Source organism: Diceros bicornis, chromosome 27 (genome assembly GCF_020826845.1).
Source record: "Diceros bicornis minor isolate mBicDic1 chromosome 27, mDicBic1.mat.cur, whole genome shotgun sequence".
NCBI classification, from domain to species: domain Eukaryota; kingdom Metazoa; phylum Chordata; class Mammalia; order Perissodactyla; family Rhinocerotidae; genus Diceros; species Diceros bicornis.
Window position 1 is genome coordinate 31,941,289 of NC_080766.1, and position 18,578 is coordinate 31,959,866.

An 18,578-nucleotide genomic window follows, 5' to 3' on the forward strand; every position below is an offset into this window, starting at 1 on the left:
ACGTTTCAGGGGAAAAAATGTATTCAATGGCTTTTTTGTGCTTTTGGTGGTCTTCCTGGGTCTCACAGTAAAAGGCAAGTGAGTTATTTACACGGGCTTTGCTCTTGGTCTCAAGGTTCCACGAGACTTGTTGCTACTCAGGTGTTAGTCACTGTAATATGATTACTATATATAACAGAATGACTAGAATTCCTTGGAATGACACTGAAGGCATTATATCCATTCACTCAGTTCATTGATTCCTTCAATTCATTCATTCAAATATTTAATAAATGCCTAGGTATATAAGAGGCAATGGAGAGAATGGGGAAAAGAGAGTTACACATAGGGCATGGTGGTTAGACCAAGAGCGTGGATTCAGATAAATGATTCATACGCCCATCAGTAACAGGTACCCAGCACGTTTCAGAGTTTACCTGCACTGGCCAAAGCTCGAACCTGCAGAGCTTCGGTGGGGATCATGTGTCGAAATCGGAAGGGGTCCCAGTCCTCGTAAATTGAAAGCCTATGAGATCCTACCTGCAGGAAGAGAAGGAACCAGACGCATGAGAACAATCTGCTCTAGCCTGGACCAGACCCCAACATTTTCTACACCAGTAAGGCCGGAACCCCAGTGCTTGCCCAGAGGAACTTCATCCCCACCTGCACTTTTGTTCATCCAGCAGAAGGCGAGAGGCCACGCGATAAATAGGCTGAGGGTGTGTAGGTAAGTGTGCTAACCAAATCCAGGTGAAAGAGAGACACGGGAAGGGGGAGAAAAGGGACCCCGAAAGCAAGAAGAGTGGAAGAGAGAGAACAAGGAAAGGAAAAAAATAGCGTTAGGAAGCTTCTAGTCATGGTAAGCCTAAGAGCTATTCACTTTCACGCTCTGAATGTGAGCCTGCCGGAAAAGAAGGCAGAATGGGCCATTTCCTCAAGTCCTTAGCAACACTTAAAAAAAAAAATCATAAAGTGCTCATGCCTGAAAAAGGTGTAGAATTATAATTACGCAGATATGACTGAGAAGCAGATAGAAAGGAAGATACTCTCAGACTAGGGGGTAAAATAAGAAGTCTTACAAGTTTCTTCTTCTGTTTGGAACCATCTTTATACACAAGGACCACGGCAGTTTTGAAGACTGGAAAAAAATAAAAGAAAGGTGGTTATGGCACAGAATGCGTGGGGTTTTCCCCTTAACTTCAATAAGCTGTGGTAATAAACACTACAGTTATGAGGAGGACGGTAAGATCCCAGCTACCCAACTCCCACTACACCTTCCATTCATTCATCACATCCGCGAAACTCAAAAGCCCATTGAGACAAAATTTTCCAGGTTCAAAATAAACATAGAAAGCCTAAATAAATGGAAATAACCGGCCCCCCTCCCCTCCACCCCACTGGAAACTTTTGGTTAAAATATAATATTTTAACTATGGTATCATTTCAAGTTTAAAACTTCAGCTGAGAACATACTGAATAAAAATGTACTAATCCAGCAGCTGGAGGAATAACACAAACATCTTTAATAATAATAATAATAAATTGCTTAGGGTGATTTACATTTATGCAAATTAAGCTAATATTACACACAGAGTGTTCATAATTTAGGAAATATAATTCATCTTTTTTCACCTGAAGAAAAGAAAATTAGTTTAGGAAGCAGAATGCAATTCCATGTCTTCCAAATGGGCTGAATCAGAGTAAGCTCTTTAGAAGCTGGAGCAGGTAGTGTTTTTCTTATATTCTTTGAGGGGGTGGGGAGATACAATGGAGCAATGCATAATCTTCCACAGAATTCCTTACACAATGCCAAGCACATTTCACACTCAATAATTCTGACTCCTAGAGGGGAAAGAAGAATTGGTGCCCAGACAGACCGGAAGGGTGACTCCAACCCACCCTTGGGTCTCTGTATCAGGGTCTCCATCTCCCTTCACACTCTACCCCAAGGCACAGCAGGGACCCAGTCTGTCATATAGTAGTTGGAGGGGGCACGCCAGGCGTCCCAGACACAGAAGTAACAAAAGGAACAAAGGTTCAGAGAATCCTCAGGGATGGGGCCCCAGGCTCCCACGCCCTCTGGAGACCAACCCAAAGCATCTGGTTCATTTTCTACTTGACTTAGGATGGGTCAGTCTCCCCTTGGCAGAAGATTGCTCGAATCTGCACAGCAGGAAAACAAGCCTTAAGATGCAAAGAAACCAACTCCAGCCACTGGGTCTGAACTGCTCCTGGCCCCTCACACCTCATAGCGCTCAACCCTTCAAGAATCCCAGAGGACAGGGGCTGGCCCAGTGGCATAGCGGTTAAGTTCAGTGCACTCCTGGACCTACACACCACTCATCAAGCCATGCTGTGGTGGTGACCCACACACAAAATAGAGGAAAGATTGGCACAGATGTAAGCTCAGGGCCAATCTTCCTCGCCCGAGAGAAAAAAAAAAAGAATCCCAGAGGACAGACTGGGAGGTCCCCTCTCAGAGGTTCCCACTGACCCGAAGAGGCCACACCAGCTCTGCATGGAGGTTGAGCACTCACGCCTGAGGAGGCCCTCTGTTCTTACCATGAAGCCTTCAGAAATCACAGTGGCCAGGACAGCAGGTCTCTTTAGAAAGTGAGAGAGCTCCACCCCAGGAGAGGGTGACCAGTGACCTTAGTCTCAGAAGACCCACCACATCATTGGAACCACAGCTTAATGGGGTGGTTGCCGTGGCTCTAAGAAGGCTACTGGCCTGCCTCAGTTTACCTCAACCTCAACCATCTTGGATCACAATGGTAGGGCCAGAGTGAACCTCAGCCTGGGCTATGAACGCCTCCACCTTCAACCCTGCCTGATCTTGGGGCTACTCTCACTCAACTGACTCTATGTGTTGCTCAATCCCTTTAGACATGGCCTTGATCTCCAAAACTCGTGGCGACCCTTGGCATCCTACAGCACTCTCTATACCCCAAACGGTGAACATCTAACACCCTTCAAGGCAGAAACCTAGACAAATTATTTCTTTTTTTCTTTTAAAGACGGTGATCATCAACATTCAGTCCCTATTAGCCATCCTGTGAGTAAAGCATCAAGGTGCCGAGTTGGCAGCACGTCAGCTTCAGTTTCAGAAGAAAGCTGCACTATTTCCTGAGATTAGAAGTTTAAACTGAAACAAAAGACAACCACAATTTAACCCAAAAGCTGCCTATTCTATGGTACTTAACCTACTTCCCTCACAGCAACTCTTTCCTATTTCAAAACGCATGTCCAAGACTCCGTTAGTTCTGCCTTGCTACTTGAAATCACACCAAAACTGCCGATCCTGTCACCTTTAAGGATCAGGAGTTCATACATAAGCTCATTATGATGACGACAGTCTGTCCTCACTCACAACCCTGATTTTAATCCTTCCCTCTTCTCTTCACTATTACTCTGGAGATTCTGAACAATAATACGCCTGCCTCCTATCACAGAGCTGTGGGCAACTTTCATCTTGCTAACTATGGTCCCAGTGGAGTTTGCTGGCAGTGTGATCCCTGAGGCTGGGTACGCAGCTTTCACTCACAGCCAGGACAGGTCTTGTGGGCTCCCTTCTGCGGAGCCACGTATCCCACACCTCCCTCTGGTAAACAACCCATGGGGCAGGGAACACAGTGACGGAGAGGGAAACACATGCATTGTCCCCTATCTAAGCCTGTGCAGCAGGTAGCACCTAAAACCCCAAATCTCAAAACTGGCACTTTCCAGAACCCTTTATACCACAGGTTGGCAAACTGGGGTCCACCACCTGTTTGGTACAGCCCGAAGATACAGATGCTCATTCGTTTACGTATTATCTATGGCTGCCTTTGGCTACATATAGCCTCTTGGCCCATGAAGCCTAAAATATTTACTATGTGGCCTTTTACAGATCAAGTTTGCCAACCTCTACTTTCTCCCACTCAAATTATTTTCTTATTATAAATCTGTTTATTTCTAACTACAGGAAACCTGTAAAATTCAGGAGACAGTCGTGAAAAATCCCAATGTTGAACTTCAGAACTATTCATCTGCAGCCCAGAATCAGGTAAATGGTTTGGGTCGTTTATTTCAGAGCTCTACATCCCATAAGTGACCTACTAGGAAGCATCAGAAAGCTCCCAGACCTCTCCAAGAAGAAACTGCAATATAAGAAACACAACTAGTAATGTCAAAAAGAAAATAAATGCCCAAAACATCCACCCTATCACAAACTGCCAACACAATAAAATACCCCAATACTCCTTTGTATCTGAGATTTAGTCCCATGCTTTTCCTGCACACTTCTATGTGCCTTTGTTATTCTTAATGAAATGGCCTCAGTAACTACAGTGGCTCTTTGAAAATTTTAGGAACGTCACTAAGTTTCTCAATGAAGGCTGAGTGATCTAAATAGGAGGTCCAGTAAATCTTTGTATTAAACATTCTGATTTTAATATCACCAGGATGCTCCCTCTGGGAAGCCTTTGTTCACACCATGGAGGAAAACAAGAGTTCAGTTAAAGCAGCAGTGATCACGAACACCTTCCCATCCCCCAGAAAAATGGAAATACTAGATTTCCTTTATATTTATCTCACACATTAATATTCTAGGGGGAGGCTAAGGAAAAACACAACATGAAACAGAAGCACGAACTGTTGATGGTTTTACACTTGGTAACAACACTGCATGCCGTACAAGCATTTACACGGCAACAACAGCCATATTTCCTGAATTATGCACAATTCCCAGTGGGCTAACCCACAGTTTTTCTCTCTCAAAAACCGTATTATAATACAATCACATGAGATTTCTAATTGCAGCAACTGTATCCACCTGAACTAGTGTATTGAAAATGAAATCATTCACGAGCCTCTCTCCTTTCACCGGTATTAGTCACGATGTGTTCAAGAAGCAACTCATAAGCGATCAAGGCACCCCAGGGGAGCCACAGTAGGTCAGCTGAGAACCAGTGTCCTGAATCCCAGCCTCACACACAGCAACACAGAGTCAGGGAGAGAATAAAAGACCCAGGATTTAGGATTTAAGGTCTCAGAAACAAGAGATAGTTTTGTCTTGATTTTTCACTTTCTTTTTCTTTGGTTTATCATTAACCTATTATTTTGAAAAGATACTCAGAGCAGCAGCAGCCAAAAAAAAAGCCTTTCCCTGCCCGAATGTTTATACCTGGGCTAGACTTGGGCACAGCCGTCCCCTCCCTTCCACATAGGTGGGTGGCACACTGGCCATACTCAGCCAGAAGGTTTAATTTAGTATCTGTGACGTGTTGGTGGCCACAGCAGGAAGACCAATGCAGATAACTGTAATTAACTTTATTTTAATAAATTGTGTCTTGCAAAAGAAATGTTCTTATTTTGGAAAATAAGCCAACCCCCCCACCAAATCCTCTTCTGATACATACCAAAAGCTGCCAATTCTGGCTCCTTTTTCCACTTGCCCAGCGAGGCCGGTGGGTTTGGCCATATCACCGTGGTGTGCAAAAGCAGGTCCCCCATGCTCAGGTCTGCAACCTGAAAACCAGCGACAGGGAAAAACGTACTGGGTGGTGTTATAAATACTCAGATTTTCCTAACGTTTTAAAATTCGGCAGGCTGATGTCAATTCTATTTCATGAAAATATTGACTCTAAAAGCATTTGGTCATCTTTTTTTTCTTTATCCTGTGTTTGCCGAGCAGAATGTTAAGAATAAAGCGGCAAAAAAGTACAAATCAGGGTTCCGAAATTCACAGGCAGTAAATCTGTCAAAACAGATCTAGCAAATTGCTGATGTTTTGTGTTCAAACAGAGAGTTTCCCAAGGAGAGACGAATGGCCATCAATGACAGAGATCTACCCCAGAAACTGCAGACAGTTCCACTTGTGAGTTTAAATCCCCTTAGAGCCAGGGTCTTCTGCAGAAGCAGTGGTATCAATTATTTCTTCTTCTTCCAACTCATTTTAAAGAAGATTTCACTTCGCTTTAGAGGAGGAAGAGAGAAGCCAACTGAGGAGTGCGGGGACTGTTCTTTAAGCACGTGCAGTGTGGACTTGGGGATCCTCAGAAATCCTGAGGTCTAGTCATATGCCCCTGAAGGTCAAATGCTACGCCAAGTTCCTCTTCTCCTTGTAGAGCAATCCAGACTGATGATCCAGAGATTCCACCGGCAGTCCAGTGTTTACGCCTCATAATAGTTACGTCTGCCTTTCTCACTGGAGTCCTCAGCCCACTTCTACGTCCATCAACATCCCAACCTCCCACCCACTCAGCAGCCTAATCATAGGCAGGAAGATCACCTGGTCTCTTGACCTGTTCTCTGTGCCAACAAGTCAGAGGACAAGACTTTGCAACAATCAGAGCCACGGTCCATCCCACTGGTAAACACCACAAATTGTTGGGAAGTTCTTCCTCAAATATGCCCCCCTGAAGTGCTCACCCACTGGCTTCTTGCTTCTACTCTCTGTGCCTATGGAAACCAAGCCTGAGTCCCTCTTCCTTAAGGCAACATTTCGAATATTTAAAAACTTGATGTTGAGTCTCTCAAGGACAAATGGCTCTGGTTTATTTTGCTGCTGCTGATTTGACTAGGTTTCTAGATGCAGCAGCAACTGAACAACCCTCTGCTGAACACAGTGCCGTTTGGCATTGCCCTTCTCGAGCCATCAAACCAGGCTGCGGTACTGGAGATGTGGCTCCAGCAGCACAGAATACAGTGGTATTACTGCTGCTATGATTGGGATCATTAGAATAATAATAATTATGCTAATTATCATTGAACTATATTAGTAGTAGTATGGTCAAGGTTAAAAAGAAATTTAAGCAATCATATTACTTTGTTTATACATATGAAGTAACTAGTCAATCAAACCCCAGGACAGTATCTGCTAAGGGAACTATAAAGACCCCACAACCCTTGCCCCAAACACCCACACAGAAGGGGAGTGATTATATTCATAAGTCAAATTCCTGGGTACCATTCTGGGCCACAGCCTTAAGCGAAACGTCTTTAAAGTGAATAAAGGTCACTGGGGCAGGTGATTGTCCAAGCTCTACTTCCTCCCTAATAGAATTATTTATCTGCACTTTCTACCATGTGTTCTTCTAGTGCTTCCCACTAGGCTACACACAGCTCTGATGACTTTGGGCTTGGCCATGTAGGTTGGGTCATGGACTTGGCATAAGAAGTTTCTACCAACCCTCTTGGGCTTCCACCTTCCAGGCAGAGAAAGGACATGCCCAAGACAGCCATTGCTGCTTCAACCTGGATCCCAGAAGGAAGAGATGTGGAGCACACTGAGCCCTAAGCTCTGGAGCTTGCCACGAGAACTAAAGTTCAGCTGACCTACACACCCAGGTGTGAAATAAATGTTTATTGTGGTGAACACTAAGATTTTGAGTTGTTACCCAATAAAAATAGGCTGATACAGTCCCAGTGCACACAGCTTCTCTCTTTTGACAAGTTTTCACATAGCAAATGTAATAAGTGGGTCAGGGCTGCCCTCTGGCCAACAGCCTCTCCCATGGCCTTCCATTGGTCCCCTTCTGGATCTTCCATCCAAACCCCAAGACTGAGTTCTGCCCAGAGGCTTCCACCCTAAACCAGGCCTGGGACGCCCTGCTGAGCCAGCTTTTTGGGCTTTTCTTCTAAGGGGAAATGCCCTCTTTGGCCTTTTCTTCCTCCTCCCTCAGCAAAAGGGATGCTCTACGTGGTCCAGCCCAACGCCTCAGAGTTTAACAGCTGAAGGCCCAGCTTCATGATTAAATGTTTCTTGGCCAGTTTTGTTCTCTGTGAACAGATTTCTCTTCAGGGACCTCCTGAGGAAAGTTGGTGGTGACAGAATCCAGGTACCCTGTGTCCCTGGAATGTTACCATTTCAATATAGACCTACTATTACCAGCAGATACTAATCAATGTTCCTATTCCGAACTGTTTATAAACTGTTCATAAACCCATTCTAGGTTTTTACTAGATGTTGCCATTAAAAGGGAACTACAATGATCAGGAACCACCTTTGTGAAAATCAGGACATAAGCTGTATACCTCCAATTGCCTGCCTCTCTAAGTTTCCATGGTTGTTCCAATATACACTGCAAGTAATACCGTGGACTGTAACTGATCTCGGCACAGAGCATATCTATTCCCCAGCACCCATTCTCCCAAGGGTTTTATTTTTGTCAAATCAAGACCATTCCATCCTTTCCAGTTTGAATACCATTCTCCTCAATGAGGAAAACAAGAGACCAAATGGAACTTGAATAATCAATTGCCTTTGGCTATTATACCTCTGGCCCCCTTTGGGGGCCTATTTCTTTCTTATTCTTCTTATCCCGCTAAAATATAATCTTTTGTTGCTCTCTTTGTCATCGTTTTTCAAGCCTTAACTTTTTGGGGCTTTGGACATCCTAATACTGATATAGGATTTTCCTGCTCTTCAATACTGGTTGTTTGTTGTTTGTACCATCGAGTCGATTCCGACTCCTAGCAACCCTGTGGACAGCAGAGTGGAACCCTGCCCGGTCTTTTTGCGCCATCCTCTCCCCTTCCAGCGCTGTATCAGACAGTGCTCTGCTGCTATTCACAGGGTTTTCATGGCCAATTTTTTCAAAAGTGGGTGGCCAAGTCCTTCTTCCTAGTCTGTCTTAGTCTGGAAGCTCTACTAAAACCTGTCCACCATGGGTGACCCTGCTGGTATTTGAAATGCCGGTGGCATAGCTTTCAGCATCACAACAACACGCAGCCACCACAGTATGACAACCGACAAACGGGTGGTGTGGTTCCCTGACCCGGAAATGAACCTGAGCTGTGGGCTGCGGCGGTGAGGGTGTCGAATCCTAACCACTAGACCACCAGGGCTGGCTGTAATACTGGTACGCAGTCAAATGTCCCTCCTTCCATCTTTTGCACATTTCTTTTTACAAAATATCAGCTCACAAGAGACTTCTTTGCACAGCACTGTATGTCTTTGATCCTTGCTGGAAAGATTTCTTACTTGATTGTCAGAATTTCATTTTAGAGGACAGACAGTTTCACCAAAGCCATTTCCTTTTACAGTCTCTGACTTTTGAATCACATTCATCTTTTTTTCTAAATACTTTGTAATTCACTATCCACACCACCTTCTAGTCTTTAGCATAATGGTCCTTTGCTCCTAAGATCACTAAAATCTAAAAATGAATTTGACATAAAATGAAAAATTTAACAAAATGTAATGAAAATGTTCATTTCTATGATCCAATAAAATTCACTTCTGTCAAAATGAAATCAACTAAAATACAGGAGAGGAAAAAGCGTCATGATCAAAAATCTTTGCAGTATTCATCGTAGCCAATAAATGAAGCTTAGAGAATTGCCTAAAATGGGAATTAAGTAAATCATTGCTCAGCCACACAATGAAATATTACACAATAATTTAAATGATTCTTTTGAATAATTTAAAATAACACGAAAATTCTTTGTTCAGCATAAAAAAAAAATCAAGGTACAAAATTACTTCTAAAATGTAATTATTCAAGCATATATACATATAATTTTTTAGAAATCAAAATAAACACCCAAACATTAAGAGTGGTAAATTCTGTGTTTTGAGATCGTAGATAGTTTTTCTTCTTGCCTTTTCTGTATTTTGCCTTTTTCTTTATTACGCATAATATGTTTTTCTTCTTATAAAAGTTTTACAAGGAAATAAGAACTAAATTCAGAGTAGCAGTCTCCATCTTTTCCACACTCAGAGATTTAAGTACCTGCCAAGCAGACAGAATATTCTCATGCTCTCCTACATGTAATGTCATGCAGAAAAAAATAAATTGTGGTTCCCCAAAAAACTATGCATGCTCTAGAGGATTCCATCAGATTCCAACTTGTACGTTGTCTTTGAGCTCCTCTGCAAAGGGCAGGTAACAGTAAATACGTAAATCTGTCCAGTCTGGCAGTGACCTAATTGACTTCCTTCTACTGTGGGAAAACCAATTTGTCTCCATTTACAAATCATCTCAACATCTCTGCTTCATACATACACTGGTGCTATTTTGACTTTTCCAATGAACCACGACAATATCTGCCTGGTTCCCTCACATCATCTGAGTAAAATAAATTCCTTCATACATCTTTTACATCTATATGAGATGTCATGATTTTACCTCTTTCTGAAAATTATCTCTTTTTTTAAATACCAGAGGTTAAATTTCAACTTTTCAATTTGGAACCCTAATTGTTACTAAATATGCTTTCAAAAATATTACACGAAGATGCAGTATTGAAAAAAACCAATTATTATGAATGTTGACACTTTCTTGTCACACATTGTTCAATAAACAAAAGGCAGTCGATTTTTCAACTCTCTCAGGGTGGGTGAGAGATTTTTATGAAAATGTTTTCATAAAGAAAAGAGTTTTATGACTATGAAATAGTCAAAGCCAGGAGAGATTGATCTGATCAGGTCACATGTGTGAAGGACTGTGACTTCAGTGCCAGAGGAAAATTATCTTTTTAACAGTCCGAAAACTTGTTTTGTTTCACTGAGGACATAAAAGTGAACCTGGATAACAACCCTTTATACCTCTAAAGATAAGGCTGTTTTCTCCTGTCTAGACTAAACAACAAATCTTGGTCCCACCCAACTTGTCTTTACTCTCCTTCTAATCACAGCAAGAGTGGAAACCAAAACCAAGGACAATATTCCAGCTGAATCAGGATGTTCAGAGGCACTGACAGATATTATTACACATCATAGCCATCTGATTCATCTCAGTTTTATCAGCATTTTTATTCGCATAAGCTCTTCTCAATGACTCAGGCACAACTTATGGTTCTAAGTTTTTCTCAAGTATATCCGTTCCTGTCACTGTTTCTTCTAAGTAGGTTATCGGGTAGACTTAAAAAAAAGATTCAGAGTCATTTGAAACTTTGCTTCACTCAAAAAATATTTATCAAGCACATACTACATGCCAGTGATTCTAGTGTCTGGGGATATAGCTTAGGCCTTTAATGGTGCTTATAGAAACAGCCCAGGCTATAGTAATGGAAGTTCATTCTCACACTTAATATAGAACAAAACCAGAGGTCCTGAGAGTGAAGGGGTGAGAATCAGGAACACGTTTCCTATATTAAGAAATAATTCAACTGAGGAAAAAAAATTCACAGTGTAGCCTTGGATAAAGGATAAAAGTTCCACCAACAAAAGCAATATCTTCATAACTATTTTACTTACAAATAACACCTTTCAAAAAACCAATCAATCAAACCCAGCTTTCCTGACAGGTGTCCGGAGAGGAAGGAGTCCTTACCTCTTTCTTCTCACCAGTCTGCTCAGCAATCAGCTGATCAAACACAGCCCCGAATTCTTCATGGATTTTCTGCATTTCGTTGATGTGACTTGCAACTTTATTCATAGTCTTGATGGCCACTAGAGGGAAACAGGTCACGAGAGGACAAGGCGAGTCAGAGACTCGCATGGAGACGTGAGCCAGGGGACAGATTCCGGGCCATGGCTTACCATCCAGGTGGTAGTGTTCCTCGCTCTCCGCATCCGTCAGAGCGAAGAGCTCCTTCAGGAGAAGCGGGTACTTGAGGATCCTCTGGATGGGCTTGATGAGGTAAGACTCGAGGGTGGACGAGTGCTGCTGCTTCGGGTTCTGGGCATCCAAGAACGCCTTGAAAGCCGAGTCGGTCTTGGCTGGAAGAGTTTAAATACAGGTTGTCTGGGCGGAACGCCCAAATGACTCCCTTCTCAGAATTTCACTCACTCATCCCAAGGTGCCTTTTTACAGGACTTGGTGGAGAGTGGGTTGTCAGAGGAGGGAAGGAGAGGGGGGCTCAGAGGGACAACTGGAAGGGCCTGACAGTCAGAGTTAGTTGTTTATTTGGGAGGAGGCCATGAGTTAAGAGATTACAGGGTTTGCAAATCCTACACACAAAGATTTTCAGGGGCTGCTGTTTATCCTCCTTGTATTAAGAATGTCTTTTCATTCTAACATTTTGACATCGAGACCCTGGGGAAACTGCCCCTCCCAGGGCTAGCCAATTCCTGGAGATACTAAAGAACTTACCTGGGAGCACACCTTTCACATGCAAACCAACCAGTCCAGAGCCACCCCCTCCCCCAACTCTCTTCCACCAGCTCTTACACTCTGGGCCAATTTTCCCCTGCCCTAATCACCCCAGGGCCAGCTACCAGACAACCCGGGGCAGCCCCTACACCCGAGAGCCCACTAAAATTATTCAAACTAGCCAATCCTAAGGCTGCTTACCTTGCCTCACCCGTTCCTTCCTGGAGAAGCCACAACAAAGGCTCTTGCCCACGTTTCCCTCTCGCTTCCACTGCCTCTTGACCGACCCCAGTGCTTCCCAGTGTGGCCCTGCATGGCGTGGCGTGCCCCCTCCTCTCGGGAACTAAGTAACACACTATCTTTTCAATGGCAATCATCTTCTGATCTGTTGGCCTTGCCAGATCCGAATAAGAAGAAAGTCTACATTTTAAGACACTCTTTACTCTGGTTTTCCTAATCTTTTAAGCATTTCATTGCCGGTAGAACCTCTTTTAGAAAAGGCAGGATGAAAAACGCAGCAGCAGCACGGTGCAGCTCGGGTAAGTGGAGCGAGGCTGGATCTCCCACAGTGAAGGCCTTTTAAGGTCTGTTCTGCGTTAATTCAGTGCCACCAGCTATTAGCAGGCCCTGGTACCCAGGACTGTGGAGTCACCTCAGAGGGAAACATACATCTGACCACATGGAACTCAGGCAGCACTTTCCTCGCCAGCCCAGCTTTTATCTGTGCCCCAGCTGGGCTGAAAAGCAGCCCTGGGGAGTCGTGGGTCCCCAGACAAGCAGAGAGGTACCTGCCAAGGGATAATTAGGAAGACAAGGCTAATGCTTTCTGGGTGCAAAGAAATGGTGGGGAGAGAGACTGGAGTGAGGGCCAAAAATGGAAAGAAAAAAGGACAACATATCAAAAGTGATTTAACAGTGGGCATACGTTTTTTTTAAGCTTCTGATAAAAATCTATTTCCGTCTCCGGTGATTAGGAGTGTGAGCTAAGACCAGAAGATGTTGTGTACAATTTACAAAATTGTAAAGTGATTCTTCTCACTATCTTTATTCAATTAGGAAAAACAGCCATCATGGGGGGAAGTCCTCACGAAGACCACAATCCTTTCATCCCTTTTAAGCCCCATTAAGAGGAATCAGACTCCATGGATTCAGCCACCATTTCTCCTCCTTCCAAAGAACAAATCCATGAAGAAAAAGGAAACTAGGCATGAGGTGACCAAGGAGTGACCCACGTGTCAGGGAAGCGAGTCCAGGCCCAAAGCCAATGCGTGAGGGAGCTATGGCTCCCACGTGACTTCCCAAGTCTCAGTCAACGCCCACAAGGGGCCTAGGAATCTCCCCAAATCCTCAAGTCCAAAAACATGGCCATGGGCATTTAACCTTCAACTATATTTCACGTCGGGGCAAAAGAGGGCATAGTTCCCGGGTCTTTACGAGCTACAGGATTATCACTCCCATCCAACCTTGCCGTGAGTCTGTTAAGAATCCTAGCTGGTACTTTCTGTTCTCAAAGAGTTCTCTTCACCCTCTTGGCACATTTGGCCATTAGAAAAATGTGAGCCATACCTAATGCTCTAAGGGATAGTTTTGAAAGATACTATAATATTTTTCAGGCACAAAAAATAATGTTGTTGCATTAAGAAAAATCTACAGGGGCAGAATTTAATATAATTGAATGATTAAAAATAACACAAATTGCTTTAAGGACGGTAATGGGTGTATCATTTTACCGTAGAGCAAAGCATCCTAAAATTGTTACATTAACAACCTCATAACAATTAGCATTCAGTTAAAGTGTAAAAAGACCCACACAGAGCTATAGGACCAATACGGCATGTGCGAAAACACAGTCTAGGTCAGACAGCATGACAAGGAAAATCCCAGGTTCCCTTCAAATTTTATGCTGAACTAGAACTCTGTGGCATAGACTCTCTCCACTACTAAGCATGTCATTATCTGGGCCAGGGTCTTTTGTTACCCAGAGACCTGCATGTACTAATATTTCCTATAATAGGTTTTAAATTAAGTCAAGCTCCTTCTCTTGGGCAGCAAAGCATAACATACATAAATTATTTACATATTCAGGAATTTGATCAGCAGCTGTTTATGTGGCAGCCACAGGGAAGTGTTAAGCAGGAGCAGCCTGATTTCCAGAGATTCTCCGAAATCGAACTTTCTCTTGGTTCTACCATTTACCAAGGAAATGACTTTTTAATTCTTTTACCTATCACCAACAACCACCTGCTGAACTATGGAAGCAAAACGACTTTCTGGAGGCTCTCAGAATGCTCCATCATCTTCCCAGAACACTTAGGAAAAGGAGCTTGCCAATATAAAAATTCTACTCTGTTCTGTGCAAAATCTAATTGCAACTTGAGCGATTTTCCTGAGTAACTGAAACAACCTGAGTAGCGATGGTGGCGGCTGTTATCACACACTAGGAACAAAAGTAGGTGAGGGAAAGATGCAATTCCGCAAGAAGGTAGATGAAGAGTGGTAGGTTATACGGAAATTGATGAAAAATAGGTATAAAGCAGGGAATTTCTAAACTCCCTAGGTTTTTGCATCATTGCAAAATGACCCATCAATTCCGGCCCCAAATTACCTGAGTCAAAACTTTCATTATAAGAAAACTGACAAAACTGTTAATTCAAGATATTAATGCATTTCATTCCTCAGGACCCTGATTTGTGGCTTGTTGGAAGGTCTATCTGGCACATTAATGACTTAGATTTCTGTCGAAAAGCCCCCAGTCACCGTCGGCCACACAAATGTGAATCGACAATGGACATGCCCACATGCCACCCAGTCCTCACAGGCCTTACCTTTCACCAAGACCTTGGGGACCTTCGTGTGGCTGGCGCAGAAGGCACTGTAGAGCTTGAAGCGGTCAGCATAATACAGAAAGGATCCCCCCAGAGAGAACAGCACTTTCTGGATTTAATGAGAAAAAGCACAGTTAGTTCATGTTCCTCCTCATCTGGAAATAGCAGGAAGCTCGCATCTGCCTGACCCTCCCCACAAATCAGCATCGTTCACACCCGTCACACAGCCTTTCTCGGCTCACTGATGGCCTGAAACTGTCTATCAGAAAGGGTGTGGGCTTATCAATTTGTGTAACAGATGCTGGATTTTGCCTTCTCAGTGATTGCAGTGGAGACATCACTGGTTTTCTAGGCTGATGTCTTTAAATGACCTATCCGGGATGTTTGAATATTAACGAGAAAATATATATGGCATTTTGGGATAGGCAGAAATCTGAATTCTCTCAGCTCCTGTGCAGAGGAAGAACTGACAAACCAAATAAAGGCCAGGAAATGCATATACCCAAAAAATAGAAAACACATTCCCCTGATCACTAACCCCATCCTCTCCAACACCACGCTCTCTTCTAGCAGGGACCAGATAAGAACATAAGAAATACACTTAGAAAGAAACATGTTCAACTATGAGAATTAGGTTTCATCTCCCCAGCCCATACCATCTGCCCCAAAAGGATCAAAACTGGGTGGGGATCTTCCCTGTTAGTAATTTAATATGCCTGAGGAGGGATACTTTTTATCCTACACATTTTATATAAATATAAATATGAATGATCAGGCCTCAGAAAAATATCTTTTTTTCTTTTTTTGAGGAAGATTGGCCCTGAGCTAACGTCTGTTACCAATCTTCCTCTTTTTCTTTTTTCTCCCCAAAGCCCCAGTATATAGTTGTATATCCTAGTTGTAGGTCCTTCTAGTTCTTCTATGTGGGACACCGCTTCAGCATGGCTTGATGAGCAGTGAGGGGGTCTACGCCCACAATCCAAACCAGCGAACCCCAGGCCACCAAAGTGGAACGCGCAAACTTAACTGCGACACCACTGTGAACTTAACCGCTATGCCACTGGGCCAGCCCCAAGAAAAATATCTTCTATATGTTCACATTGATCTAGGCTTGTTCACAGAGAGGTATTCCTATTCAGACTTAGAATTAAAAGTTAGGCCCCAAACAAAAAAATAAGGTTTTGGATTTAAGTGATAAATTGGGTTCCTCAAAGTGCAACTTGTCTAATGAACAACGCAGAGAATTCTGATAGACTGTCTACTAAAAACAGGTTATGAACCACATAAAATTGGCAGTTAGAGGCCTAAATTCTTTTGCTCCATGTTCTACTTCCTTCCTTTACTTTTTAAGGGTCCCCTGCCCCAACCTCACCCCTCTGACTGAGAGGGTATCAGCGGGGACAGTCTGACTCTGTAGGTATAGTTATTCTCTGAGCCACATTCAATGATTAAACAAGAAAAGGTATGGAAGAACAAGCGGTAAATGTAACCCTTCGCTTGAGCCATATCAAGTCATTCGTTTGATTCACTAAGCACTTAGCATATAGCAACCACAGACAGAACATTAAGGTGTCCATTTACTCTTCTGGCCTTAAAAAATGATCTTAGGGCACAAATATGAGGGGTTTATACACAAAGACTGCATTTCCCCTGCATTTCTCTTCCGCAGGATTCACAGAGCCTCTCAGAGGCTGATGACACAGCAAATTTCCATGCGGAAATTTTATCTAAACTTATTTGACCTCAGAACAACTTTTTTCTGATACTGCCTTAGGTCTAGTGTTCCATGCAACACGATTTGAACGTTTTAACAAGTTTTTATATTTTTGGCAAATATACAATCAGGATTTAAACAAAGCAGCAACAGTGGAAACCAACAGATTTGGGAGCGAACACTGACTGTGGAGAAGCTAACTCAGAGGTGCTGGGGAGAAGCCCTCGGACCATGAATATTCACTGTGCATCAGCTGTCTTGCCTTACAGATGGAATGGAGATCGTCAGATTATGCAATAAACCAGGAAGTGAAGATCACAGAAGAGGGTCCCACTTCAATATAACTTAGAACAGTGACCCCTTACAGTGAACTTGCATTAGAAGCAAGGTACCAACTCCTCCCTAGAATAACTCTGCTCATAATACAGTCATGTCCATATCAGAGTTCTGTTCACCAAACTCTCCTTAAGTGATTAACTGGACCTAACCTCAGTGAACTGGCCCCACAGCAAAAGAATGCTAAATGAATATAATGAATGTTAGGTATTAAAACCAAGTGTTTTAAGGTATGTCTTTATGCATTTTATTATGCTCCTCATCAAGCAACTTTTTGGGTGAACTGACAAACTCCTGGCCCTCATCAAGCATTCTTCTGTGCTATTAATTACTTTATTAATTTAGAAAATATATATCATTACAAACAGAAATCAATGAACTAAATTGTATTTCAATGGATGGCATTTTCTCCCCTGAAGAGGGAAGAAAATGAACTTACTCAAAGCAATTTTTGAACACAAGAAAATGAACTATATGTGGTATTGAAGGGTAAAGGGGTATTATGCCTACAACTTACTCTTAAATGGTTCAGGAAAAAAAAATTGTATTCTATATACACACAGACTCACACACACACACATACACACATAGAGGAGACAGGAAGGGAGAGAAAGAATACAGAAAATGTGGTTAAATGTTAACATATGGGGAATCTGGGTAAAGGGTATCCAGGAATTCTTTGTATTATTCTTGCAAATTCTCTAAGTCTGAAATTATATCCAAATGAAAATATATAACTATACATAAGTATATATTCATATACTTAAGTGCGTGAATGTGTGTGTTCTAAATAGCTCCTGTTGAAGAGAGGCACTGTAAAGAGACGACATAGAAAGACATACTGAGATAGACAGGGCAGTCTTCCCCTCAGTTCTTAAACTTGTGTGGTGACATGACATAGCCAGATTTCTGCAAGTGTTAGAAGAGAGTCAAAGTGTATGGGGGCCCACACTATATGGACAACTGAACTTAAGTTCAACACAAGTGCAAAAGTAATTCAGTGGAAAAGGACAGAAAGATAGTCATTTCAAGAAATAGTGCTAGAAAAACTAGATAGTCATGTGCAAAAAAAATTGACCTTGATTAACCATCATACCATAATAAATATAATTCAAAACAGATCAGAGACCTAAATGTAAATCCCAAAACTAAAAAACTTCTGGAGAAAAGTCTTATTACCCTGGTTTAGGCAAAGATTTCATAGATATGGCACCAAAAGTATGACCCAAAAAAGGAAAAATTTGAAAACTAGAATTCATCAACATTTAAAACTACTTCTGCTCTTTGAGAGCCACTGTATGAAAAGACAGGCCTCAGACAAGGACAAACTATTTACAAATCATATGTCTGGGAAAGGATTTACATTCAAAATATAGAAAGAACTCTCAAATTCAATAAAAAGAAAACAAACAACCCAATAAAATAAATGGACAAATGACTGAATAGACATTTCACCAAAGAGGATATATCAAAGGCAAATGCGCACATAAAAAGATGCTCACTGTCGTGTCATTAGGGAAATTAAAATTAAAGCGACAGTGAGGTGCCACTATATACCTGTCAGAATGGCTAAAATGAAAAATAGTATCCATGACCTCTTAAGAGTGGGGAGGAGCTGCTGGTGGGAATGTACACTGGCACAGTGATACAACCACTTTGAAGACAGTTTGGCAGTTTCTTAAAAAGTTAAACATACACTTACCA

The 18,578-nt window shown here is 42.5% G+C and overlaps 1 protein-coding gene across 9 annotated transcripts in view; it reads right to left on the bottom strand.

The window, feature by feature from the left end:
* TIAM1 (TIAM Rac1 associated GEF 1) overlaps positions 1-18,578 on the bottom strand; it is a 357,972-nt gene that overhangs the window by 10,867 nt on the left and 328,527 nt on the right. For all 9 annotated transcript variants that reach the window (XM_058522998.1, XM_058522997.1, XM_058523001.1 and 6 more), the window contains 6 exons: positions 14,825-14,933; positions 11,447-11,626; positions 11,238-11,356; positions 5,379-5,487; positions 1,059-1,117; positions 417-519 (listed from right to left, as the gene is read on the bottom strand). In XM_058522998.1, coding sequence (XP_058378981.1) covers positions 417-519; positions 1,059-1,117; positions 5,379-5,487; positions 11,238-11,356; positions 11,447-11,626; positions 14,825-14,933 — 679 coding nt within the window. The remainder of the gene's footprint in view (positions 1-416; positions 520-1,058; positions 1,118-5,378; positions 5,488-11,237; positions 11,357-11,446; positions 11,627-14,824; positions 14,934-18,578) is intronic.